The sequence below is a fragment of the Pelecanus crispus genome, chromosome 3, assembly GCF_030463565.1.
Source record: "Pelecanus crispus isolate bPelCri1 chromosome 3, bPelCri1.pri, whole genome shotgun sequence".
In the NCBI taxonomy this organism is placed as follows: Eukaryota; Metazoa; Chordata; class Aves; order Pelecaniformes; family Pelecanidae; genus Pelecanus; species Pelecanus crispus.
Window position 1 is genome coordinate 42,612,327 of NC_134645.1, and position 12,558 is coordinate 42,624,884.

Sequence of the window (12,558 nt, forward strand, 5' to 3'; positions counted from 1 at the left end):
GTTCTGTATATGCCTTTAATTCCTTTTTTCCTTTTAAAGATGCAGTCTTGGGTTAAATCCAGAGCTCAAATGTCTGTTTATTTTTTTATTCTTATTTGTTTAGTTCTGCTAATAAAGATAGATGAGCTATGCTGCTGTACTCTGGTTGCAGGATTTTATCTTTGAATTTGGTTTCATTCTCTCATGCAACCTATTGTTCTGAATTTTTTTTTTTAAATCACAAATTATGTCTTTTGCAGTAATGTGAAAAACGCTCTTGTTGCTATAAGAGTTGGTGTAAGTTTATTTGTGCAAACACTAGACTGAGCCTGACCTGTCAGTTTGCCTTTAACTGCAGTCGCCATTTAGCTCTTGGTTGTGATCGTGGTAGTTGTTAGTAATTGTGTTTGCTGTCTTGGCAGGAGGCTGTGATGAAGAGTGCTTGGAACTGGGGCATTACACAGATAATATCATGATGAAACAGCTGCAGCTTAATCACAGTGAAATATGCGTGGGCTTTAAGGCCTGCATATTCTGGAAATTTTTATTACACTTAATTCCCATGTTTAACCTTTTTAGGAAAAAAAAAAAATCTCCCTGCAGTTAGAAAGAAATAGATGTAAGATTATAGTAGTAAGTATTATAAAATACGTCTCATAACCTCCCTGCTTCAGGGAGGGAACATTTTGTCTTTGTTTGTCTTTGCCCCAGGTGAAACTGCTGGCAATCTTCTACTTTGTCTGATCTTTTAGGTGTCTAGACCTGAATGTCTGATGTTGCGCCCCTTTCAGCTGAGGAGCCCAGGGCAGCGTATCTGCACTATCAGTCAGTGCTAGTGCTCAGTGGCATCCAGTACTGCCTCTCTCAGAGGTTAGGCAGTCTGGGTGAAGTCCTCTCGTGTTCGGAAATCAGAGGGACTTTTCCATTTACTCTGGGATTGAAATCTCCCTCTTTGTGCTCAGAAAACAGAGATGCTGGGATCTTGGGGTGAACCTGAGTCTATGGCATATGGTATTTTGGGATATCCTTGCAAATTGCTTGACTGATCATTTTCTGTCAGAAGTAATGTTTCTTTTTGATCTAGGCTGAGCAATGCCCTGATAGATTATACAAAATTAACACTTATAAGATATTTTAAAAATAAATTATTTGGTATTGCATTGCCCAGACCTCTAATTGCATTAAATTGGTGACAGGCAAATCTGATTACTAAGGCAACCTGCTCAAATTAAAAAGTGAATAGCAGAAAAGAACAAACCCACATGCTACTGGGAAGAAGTCAAGTGCAGGCGCAGAAGATAACTGCTTCTGTGGTTGATATTTTATCACAGTTGCAGGCAATTGAAGTAATAAGGAATGTGGTGTAAGGGTGGCCTCGCATTTCTAATTATTGAGGAAATGGGATATGGTAGGTCTGTTTCCTGACACTCTAATTCTGTGATAGATGAGGTATTCCTAGCAGTTCCTTTCTGTACGTACAGCTGTCTTCTTGAGTTTGCTTCACGTGGTTAAAAAGCAACTCTATGGAAACACCTTCCTTATGTTGGGATGAGTTAAAAAAATATCTTGAGAAGATTTTAAACAAAATGCCTCGGATATGGGTGGAACTTCCTATGGAAGAGTTGGTTCTCACTTGCTCTTTTGCGGTCTGATGCTCCATTTGCGTCCTGTGCCCAGGCAAACCGGGATGCAGTGATCAGCCGAGCCCCAGACCAGCAGGATGACCGAGCTGTCAGCCTCCGGGATGCTTCTGCAGTCTACGACCTCCTCAGTATCACGCTGGGCAGAAGAGGGCAGTATGTCATGCTTTCTGAGGTATCTCCTCCTGGCTTCTGCTGAGACTTCACTTGAGACGTGCAAGCAAAGCCTGTCTTTGCAGTAACTTGTCCGGGAAGGTGAAAATGAAGCACGCTAGTTGGCAATTAGTAGAAACAGCTACAGACCTATGGCAGCACAGGCCAGAAATGTACACAGAACTGTTTGAGACATTAAAATAATTTCCAGGTAGGCACATGAACAAAATGGCTGTCATTTGAAGTGATGGTGTATGCTAGCAAGCCCCATTAACTGAGAAGAGGAAAATGATGTCATAAAAAAAAAAAAAACCACCTGGGCCACAGCAGATTGTTTCCCCCGATTTGATTATTGAGCTAAGCAGCAGTCTTGACAAAAGGTATTTAAAAAAAAAAAAAAACGAACAAAGTCTGACATTTCTCCCACCATTTATTTCTCAGTGCTTGGAGAGAGCCATGAAGTTTGCGTTTGATGAATTTCACCTCTGGTACCAGCTTGCCCTGTCCATGGTGGCTTGTGGAAAGGTAAGGTTCAAACCAAAGGGCTTAAAAAGGACATGTTTTCCTCTGGTAAAGTGTATCTAGCTTACTAGTTTGAATGTGCACAGTCATGTATTTTGTGGGGGTAGGTGCCATCAGACAGCTATGTAGGACAGTGCTCTCCTTTTAGACTCTGATTGTGCTGTGTGATCAGGTGTGTGCATTTGGTATTGAGTACTGTTCTTTGCACGGTATTTGCATCTCATTATCAAGGAGAAAACAGATTTTGTGCATAGCTGTGGATTGAAGTGTGTTACAGAGCTGTCCATTCTCTGCAGGTTCAACATAAATGTGCTTAGCATAAGAAAGATACTGATATCTAAACCTGTCATCAACTCACTCTCTATGTCTTTGGGCAGTTGACTTAACCTCTCTTTAAGCTGTGGTTTCTCTATCTGATAAAGGAAATGTTAATGCTTTTTCATAGAGAGGTTGCGAGGATTAATATTTTTGAAGTGCTTGGTGCAAAAGATACTGTAGAAAAAGAAATGATGTGTGACTGTTTGCATGGGGACGTGTTTTAGCATAAGTTTTGTTTTGGTTTGGTTTTTTTAAATTCTATATATGTGTCAAAGTTACCAATTAACCACTGACATGACTGAAGTCTGGTTGCAAAAAGTAGGCAGAGGCAGCATGAGCTTTTCTTTATTAGTCTTAAAAGAGTAGAATTCCTGCAGGAAATCAGGATAGTACAAAATTTAGCCTGTTCATTCTGGGCATCCCCACCTACACTTTAAGAGGTCTGAGCAAATGAATGCTGTGCGGTAGTAGACCACTTAACGTGGGCCTATATTCCATGCCTGTGGAGAGTAGGGGAATTCATGTGGAATTGAGCAGAGACTACCAACTAGCAGTCATCTGCCAAATGATAACTTGCTACTGGTCCTTTATGGCTATAAGCCGAACTGGAAACAGTGGCTTTGGAGTGGAAATTGAAGATGAATATGCTTTGCATACTTTTGCAAAGAAGTTGTCATCTTGTGATGTATAAGTGGCAGCAAAGCTTGGAAGATGTCTGAAGGGATGCCTTCACTTCTGTGAGCATAGGCAAAGCCTTATCTTGGAAGACTGTTACTATGCATTATACTTCAAGAAAATGGCAGAACAACAAGAGAAAGACTAATAAAGAGCATCAAGGATGGCTAAGGGTATAGGAAGCAGGACTGTGGAAAGACTGAAAGAATTGAATTTTTTTATCTTAAAGGGGAGAAAAAGTCCAAGAGAGAAACAAGTCTTCATGAGCTCTTAGAAGAAGGGGCTAATCTTGTCTATGATGGGTAGGACAAGATGTGATGGCTTCCAGTTGCAGCAACACAAGTTCATGTTTCCTATTAAGAGGCAAAAAAATAAGGATAGTGGTACACTGGAAAAAGATTGACTGTGGAGGTTGTGTGGAGCCTGCGTCACTGGGGATCTGTGGAATACCCCAGGCAAATAGCGGTCAGCAGTGACCGCACTGGGAGGCACCAGGGGTGTACTTGGTGCGACCTTGCAAACTTTGGCTCTGTTCTGGGACTCCACAGTTATCTCCTAAATTGGCTAGATCTGTTATAATCAAAAGGAGACATCAAAACTTTAATAAAGTATTTTAGATCAGCAGGGAGCTGAAGGGAGATGTTTAGTGAGAAAGAGGCTCACACACTCCTATAAGAGTTCAGTACAAGCATTTCAAAATCCAAGTCTAAGCATGAAAATGATGGCTAGACTCAATCATGTATAGGGAAACCCAAAGCTACTGGTGGAATACTTGAACAATGAGCTTGGTGCCATGGTGCTAATACCTTGCACTGGCCTGTGTCAGGTGGGGGGGTTTACAAGTCAGGTCCCGCTCCCCTTGGCATTCAGCTGGAGTTAGCACGTTGCTGCCCTCTGAGCCTTTGCAAATCCTCTGGTTACCTGATCTCTTGATACTGAGGACAACAATGACTAGATGGGCTACAATGGAAAGGCGCAGTATCTTCCCATAAACACTCACAGGACTTGTCTGGGAGCTTTATTGGCTTTACAGGTTGTATAACCTGTTTCTCAACAGTAGACAATGCTGTAGCTCTAGTAATCTGCCAGAGAGCAAATCTAGATTTTAACTGCTGATGGTTGAGAGAGTGAGTGTATCCAGAGAGTAATTGTGGTTCAATCTTAGGTTAGTATGGAGGAGGGAAATGGGGCCTGATCTTTAGCTTCTAATAATTTGCATGAGAACTCTGTCCTTCTCCTTATATGTTTGCATACAGCTTCCCTAGAAGTCACTGAATATTTGGTAGTTAGGAGGAAAAAAAGAGCAACACAAGTATCTGTATCTGTATAACTGTCCTATCTTTTCAGATTTTCAAGTATGTCATGTCTTTTTGCCTGTACTTTAAATATTTACAGGTAAAATGGCCTGATCTTGCCTATTGATGTAAAAGCTCTGAATGTTCTGAGCCCTATGTGGGGCAGAGGGAATTCCTTTACCCAACAATCCCATCTGTGCAGTATTTCACTTCTAATCCCAAAGTATTCCCCGAGGATTCCTGTCGTATACTCTGCAATGCGTCATCTTGCTAATGGGAGATGTGGCATACATTTTTATACTGCTTCACAGCTTGATTGCAGGACAGAGTTCATTTAAAAGTAAGTGCTCCAGTGTAGCAGAAAGAACTGATGAGAAAACAGTGTGGTCTGTCTAGACTGCAGAATACAGAGTACACTTGAGCTTTTATAGGTAAAAGATCTGTTTTCACCTGTCTCGGTCACAGCCAATTCCCGATCTCATTTCTTCGTAATGAAATCTCATATCCTGCAGCGTTACTTGTTCTGCAGTACAGCAAATCATGCTCATAAATCCTGGGTACGACAGGAACAGTTTTATCAACCTGTAAATGCTGGAAACTTTGGTCTCTCTTGTTTTTTTAAACACGTTTTTAGGATTTGCAAACTCTGACCTTCTTAAAAGTGCTGTAAAATCCTATCTTGGCCCTCTATTCTACACTGCATTTGGCTAGTGTTACTTTTATTTTGTATATTCATCATCTTCAGGTTAAGTCAATTGAATTGAACTTCAAACTATTTTCTTCCTCTGCCAGCCAAAAGATTGCCAAATGGTGACTGTCATTTTTCACAAGTGATGAGTCTGAATGTCAAGCTAGCCACCTAGGCTCATTACTGTTATGTATGCTTGAGTTTACACATTATTTTAAAAAGCATGTGGCTTAACAAAAATAGGCACATCACTTCAGTAAGTTCTTACAGAGCAAGCAAGGCCTAGGGCTTCATAAAACAGTGAATGAAAAAGCTCAGAGAAGCATAACGTTCCTGTCTGTCTTCTATCCACTTAAGCGGTGGAAATAATGGAGTGACAGCAATTTCACTTTCCTGTGCTTCTAAACAACTTGCATAATGAGAAAGATGGTGTGGTCTGGTTGTTTTTTAATCCATTCTTGGGGATGCATGTATACAGAGCTGTATATTTGCTGAACAAAAGGAGCATGTTTATTTAAATGATTAAAATTGAAAGGCTTTTGTAGGCAATTTTAGATGAAATGCTGGGAAAGCCTAGACAATGGCCAAGACATGCCTGCTGTAGGAATAGAACAGCGAGAGATGTCCTGTGTCACCAAGTGCAGTTCTGGATAGGGAAGAGAAAGGTTTAATTTGGTCTAACGCAGCACCCCTGTTCTTTTGAACTGGTGCTGGAAAACTGAATGCTGAACTCTTCACAGCTGCTTCAAGTTGCTTCTGCTGGTAATAACCTTCATGATGTGGTAATATGACAGCCAGAGGCTGAGTGGGCATAGCAACTCGTGGCTCTGCTGCCATGCATAGACAGGCTGGAGGCTGAGTGGCGAGTGGTATGATAGCCGGATGCCATCTGGCAGAGTCCTCAGGCAATGAGATGAGCCACTGTCCCGCTGCCAGAGTAAAACGAGTGCAGTAGGTTGCATCTGCTTGTCTCAAGATTTTAAAAAAGTGACCTGTATTCAGCAGAATGGGGGAAGGAAGGACCAAGCTCTTATTTACAGAGTAGAGAAGACTTTGCAGTCTTCACAGTAGACTGTGAAGACTCTCTCTCACAGAGACGGGCAGCTGTTTGGGGCAGACTTGTTCTCTGCTGCTGCTTTTCAGCTAAACAGTTTCCACTGGAAGTCATGGAGATTACCAGCACACAGCACCCCTGCAGACTAGGGTAGCTCTACTGGCATATCTGAAGTTGGAGGCAAAATTGTCATAGTGTCTGGATGATGTATTACAAGCACAAGGGATGTGAAATAGGCTCCCTGTGCACTTGCAAGCATTTCCCTGGCCTTGGACCAGTTGATCAATTACATGTTCCCTTGTTCAGATTTCTGTCCCCTTCCACACCTAGCAGCCTCACACGGGACCCGGCCTCGGTGGCCCAAAGTGTCGCGGGAGCTTTCTGGGAGTAGAGACTAGGAAGTGCATCGTGGGATTGGGCTCCAGCTTAAATTGACTGTAGTTCGGAAAGTTGTCTAGATCTGCATCCTGAGTGTCCTTCTTACCTGTCATACTGCTTAAGGGAAAGATAAACTGATAAAATATGTGCCTTGAACAACATGAGGCAACATTGATGCCTCTCTTCTACCTACTAGCCAAGGACACAATATTTGTATTTAGTGGCAATGATGTGCCATTTTCCTGAGGGTAGTGAGGGAGGATTCTTCAAGGATAGCTGTGAAATTATTCTGTGAACACTGAGTCTACTTAGTCTAAAAGTGCTGGGTACCCCAGTTGAGCCATTCAACTTGCAGCAGTCTTACACTGATCTCTCATGCCCAGTGGATGTTTAGTAGTAGTAGTAGTATACGCAGTGCCATAAAACCATTTCCATGCTCATATTTAGAGTTTCTGCCCTAAAAAAACCCACAGCACAACTTGGTTAGTGAATTAAAAGCTTTAGGATATGTGTTTTGTGAGAGGAGGGGTGGGGAGTGATACAGTCTCGGGCCAGCTGAGGGAAGTCCGGAGCATCTGCTAGGAGAGGATAATCTGCCCTTATCCCTCACCCCTTATACTCATTTAGGGGATGAAGTGCAGCAAAATGTGCATAAAGGAAGAGCTCAGGAGCGATTGAAGGGGCTGTGGGGAAGAGCCTCTGTGAGAGCCCAGTGGAGCTGGAAGCAGTTACCTGAGGCAAGGGCTCAGCAGGCCTTGTGCTGGGAGTGCTGATGGTGGTTATGTGTTCCTGGGGTGCCTGGCACACAGCTGTCCAGCCTCTCTCATCCAGCATTGACAGAACACCACCAGCCCAGCACCAGCCTTCAGGACAGCAGTTGCGTGACTTTAGAAACAACTGCAGCATTGCTGATCCTCCCCAGCCCCTGCTAGCCTGTACTGAGGATACGATAGGGACAGTGGTTGACATTACCATATAGATGGCTCGCAGTAGGGGGATTTAAGCGCCAAGCATGGCACCTTGCAAAACTAGGCAGATAGAGCTGCTTTTAACTACACAAAATGCTCCTCTCTGCTCTTATCCCCTATGTTTGTTCATCTCTAAGGCAAAGAGGAAGAAAGAGTCATGCTTGTCTACCTGAATGGTTTTCTTAATAACGCAACGCTTCGGGAGGTATCTGGTGTTATACAAAGGGAAATAATCGCATCCGTCTTGGCATCTGTCATTCAGCTGTTTTTCTGTGTAGGCTCCAGCTCTTCCAAGAGCCAATCTTGCAGTGTCACTGTGCTGCCCTTGGCTGCTCAGCAGTTGGAGATACTGCAGCCCTGCCCAGGGCTTGTGCTGGCAGCATTCTTAGGGTTTTGAACCCAGTCTTACGCAGACATGAACTTTAGTTTTTGGATCCCTTTGCAAGTTGCTGATACATACTGGTCATTGCCAAATAATGACAAGCTGCTGTCTGAGCTGCTCATATCTACGTTGCACCCAAAAAAAGGAATGCTTCCCTTTATTTAAACAGTGCAGCAAAAGCAGATGTCTCTACCGGCTTCGAGGACCTTCAAGTTTGACTCAGCCATGCCTGTACTGCCAACATGCAGCTTTCCAGAAGGTTAGAAGGAAAGTTATAAATATATTTGATACATAATTCTGCAGCAACAGCAGACGAATTTTATGATTTAGGCTGTTCCTTCTGTTGGTTTCCTTGCAAAAGCTTAGGCTGGTTGCTAGGCAACTGGCATAAAAAAAGTACATTTCTCTTTGCATTGCAGGCAGGATCCTTGGGAGCAGCAGAGGCCTCGGATGGCTCCTTAAATAGCATTGCTGGGGAATGAAAGTTAAAATATTGAACATTCATTGGTTAAAGATCCTGTTACAAAGGTCAGCTATCTAGGGGATATTCAATAGGTTGGTTTCCTTTGGTGCAAAAGAAAGATTAGAAGGGGGTGTGCCTTTGTGCTGTAGATAGTACAAAAAATGGAAATTTCCAAAGATGCCTGACTGTCGAGCGGAATACCTAGGTGGGCTATATAATTGCCTTCAGGCTTAACTCTCTTTTCTCGACAGAAAGTGTGGAGTGTTTGTCACATTAGCAAAGACAAATTTATGTTTATAGATCTTAGAATTTAAGAGGTACTTTTAAAAGTGAATATTTGAAGCTGCTTAACTCCAATGCTCTAATTTGCTAAACACAGGGTAAAAGAAAAGGGGGAGAATTGGTCCCCGTGTTGAGAGAAGTAAATGTCCTGGGGCAATAACATTCATGCTGAGGGATTCGCAGAAATCTGGAAATTCAGTGGAAAGCTAACACCAAACCACCTAATTCCAGAGTTTTCAATTGCTGGCTCACTCTATGTCATCTTCCTGTGTTGGTTCAAGGTAATTTATAGCTAGATGGCTGTGAACACCAGGATACAGGGAATACTAGTTCTTGCATAGTGATGAAAGATTTCTACCCCCCTTCCTCACAATCCCTTTGAGATAGTGCAGTTTTTAAAATCAGACAGGATGCTAGAAATAAAGCAGTACTAGTTATGGAGATTCATCTGTGTACTAAACTGCCAGGTGAATTGGGAATGAGGCTGTCTACCAAAACCACTACCTTGAGGAACATTTTTCCCTCTGGCTGAAAAGCATTGCCAAAGAAGCAAAAAAGTAGAAAGGTTTTTGGAACCTTTGCAAGAGAAGAACAACTGTTTATGGTGTGTCAAGTCCGCCTGGCATGATTTGCCTGTCTGCAAATTCTTCTTGCTTTTACTTACATTTATGGTTTCTTTATCTTCTAAATATGAAACGAATCTCTGATGTCCTTCTTTTGTTGATTTGGTATGGTGGGAGAGAAGAGGAGGGGAAAGAATGGAAATTGTGTTGGAGTGAGGTAGGAAAACCAGCATTTGGGCAGCATCTATCCATTTACCGTAACTGATGGCAAGATCTCTTGAGCCTCTTGGAAAAGTAAGAAAGAGAATTAACTGTATACTATTCTTAATTCTGTACTGCTCATGTGCAGGCATCTTTGAGGACTATGCTTGCATGCTTCATTAAATAATTAGTAAATGGGGAATGGGAATTGTGTTTTGTATTTGGATAGAAGTTTTTCTTTACTCCCTTATAGGATTCAAAACCATGGCTGCTGTAATTACTTAGAAGGAGGTGTCCTCTTCATCCTTCTCCTTCCGCATAGCTTCCTTGTGATTTCTCGCTGCAGGTCAAGAAGTTCCCCCCTGCTCGTATTGGATGTGGTACATAGAGCTCTTTCAGAAGTCTGTATTGAAAGCAGCCATTTGTCAGTATTGCTTGCTACTTCCCAGAAACTGCTTTTCCTAATTTTCTTTTCACATATTATTGTGGAGCATGTTTGTGATCTTTGCAGAGGAAAAATACTATATGCAAGTAGATCAGGTGAGGAAAAAATTGATAGAGAAAACCAACTTCCTATAGATATGGGATTTAAATATGCAACAGTAATGCCATGTCCTTCCCCATCTCTGTTGCAAGAAACACAAAGTTGTTGGTATGTGAAGGATGGAGGTGCCCAACCCAGGTAGTTGAAGTTCTGAAGTCCCTTACACAGCTCACTTTTTTTTGTTTGTTTGTTTGTTTTTAAATGGCTGAACATTCCCATTAAAGCAGTGTTTTCACTCCATAACCTGATTTGAGCTCTGTACTTTGTTGGTCATAACAAAGGGAGGATGATCATGAATTGCCTTAAACCTGATGAGAATCCCAAGGCTAAGAACTCCTACATTAGACCTCCTATAAACAAAGTTGAAACCCCCATGATGCAGCTGTTGGCAAGCTTGCCATTTTTTTAAGCCATGTCTGTTTAACGGGTTTGTGTGTGTATGGGGGGACTTTAAAATCCTTTTTCCCAGAGAGAGGCCAAATGAGACCCAGAGGCAAATCCCTAGTTTTCTGAAATCCTTGGGAACTGGTTCCAGTGCAGTTGTTATAATTCAGCAATTAGCAAGCTAAACAGAAAGAACTTAAACCCTGGCTTGAATTTTGATGTGAGCCCCTCTGAAGCTCAGAATTAGGAGTAGGAAGCATGCACTCACTTGGAGTTTGAGCTCTGCTCTTCTCAAAACATGCCTCACCAATAAATCTAATTATTATTGCCTTGCAGTGAATCTCACAAATAATGCGCTTGGCTGCCTGGTCCACCCACGCTAAGTGAAACAATATGCATATTTTAATTATCAGATTATTTCAACGTTACACAAACACTGTTTCATATTAAATATTTTTACAAACCAATGACATCTGTATTCAATACTGAGTGGATGACATTTGTTCCCTGCCTATTAATGTCTGTAATTAGTATCTTTAAAACACCTTGATATTATATGTCACACCAGTCTCCCCTAAGTAAGGTCACTGTGGGAGTGGGATATTCTTTCTACTGTCATTCTGTGGCTAACATTTTCATCATCTATATATAATTTCTGCTCAGTAAAGTTTTCAAGGTGAAATTTTGTAGATCTCTTTAAAATGCAGCTGGAGAGAAAGGCTTCATGCCACCCTGTTTCTAAAACCACTTCTGCTCCATATGTTTAATTGTAAATTTTATAAACTTCTTTAAAGTGGCATAACTTTGTAAGTTTTAGAAGCAGTGTGGAAACTGCGTCTCTCACTCTGTAAATGAATGTTCAGAAGCTCCTGAGTGCATGTGATAAAGTGAATCCACACGTGCAATGTTTGGGTGTAGGCACAGGGTAGGATTTTCTGCTTTGCGGTATTCAGTAGTCACTGTTTTGCTGTTGCCTCCTAAACAGAATGAGGACAGACATGAGAAGCACTCTGCGTTTTGAGGCTGTTGGAGGCTGCAGGGTTGGCTTGTCCCGAGGACCAGCCTTTCTCAGTGGACAGGCTGCAGATGGGAGGCAGCGGAGTTCAAGAGGAACTGGCAAGGAGCCGGGTTGTATTGCTTCTTTTCTGGTGTAGACCCTGGAAGTTCCTACAGTTGTGGCCCAAGTTAGGACAGGCCTCTCGCTGCTCTGTTTTGTGCTAGTGCTGGCTGTGCTGGCCTGTTGGGGCGGCTGTCACCAAGTCCCAGGTGCCTCCTGCTTTCCCTATAGCCATGCTGCCAATGAGGAGCTGAGAAACCACCACCAGGTTTGGTTTGTATCTGTTTCTGAAAGCATTGGCACTGGACAGCGTATGGTCTTTTACATACCTGGTGTTTTCAGTTCACTTTTGCATGGTGAGATGACAAAGGTTGGGGGGGATTCAGCTGCAGATACACTGACAGGCAAGGTGCATGTCGTACTGCTCTACTCTTTGGGTTTCTCTTCTCTGGAAACAGCTGTGGTGCTGGAATATAGGCAGGAGGGCAGGAAGATGATGTGCCAGGCTAGGGCCCTTATAGGGTTTTGCTTGCATTTCCAACAGGTCAAGCAGTGCTATTGGGAATACCAGCTCCCTGTAGTGCAGGTAGTGTTCTGTGAGACAGAGGAATAAGATGCCATTAAGACCTGAGACACTACTTGTTCTGAACAAATAGGTGTCAGGGAGGTTCATTCTGAGGGATGCTAGTCACCTCGTGACAGCAGAGTGCAGCGGTGTATTTCCTCCTGTACCTCAGGGTTGAATTACCCAAGTCTTTGTTTCTGAGAGGGGTGAGGTAACAGTTGAAGCTCTAGGATGAAGTTTATTGATTCCCATCTTTGCTCTGAGACCAGCTTCCTTCTGGCTTTAGGCAAACTGTGCATTTGCAATTGCATAAAATAGCAAATATTTCTTCACTTTTATTGATGATACCTGATGCTGTAGGTAGGTGGGAACAGCCTGGAGAACGTAGGACATGCTGTTGCTCTTCTTCAGACCACGCAGCAGGTATCCAAGCTTTTCAAGCAGGAG

General features: G+C 42.6%; 1 protein-coding gene across 2 annotated transcripts in view; it reads left to right on the top strand.

Annotated features, from left to right (window-relative positions):
- Positions 1–12,558, top strand: part of TTC7A (tetratricopeptide repeat domain 7A) — a 184,758-nt gene that overhangs the window by 47,351 nt on the left and 124,849 nt on the right. For both annotated transcript variants that reach the window (XM_075706834.1, XM_075706833.1), the window contains exons 9-10: positions 1,657–1,794; positions 2,214–2,297. In XM_075706834.1, coding sequence (XP_075562949.1) covers positions 1,657–1,794; positions 2,214–2,297 — 222 coding nt within the window. The remainder of the gene's footprint in view (positions 1–1,656; positions 1,795–2,213; positions 2,298–12,558) is intronic.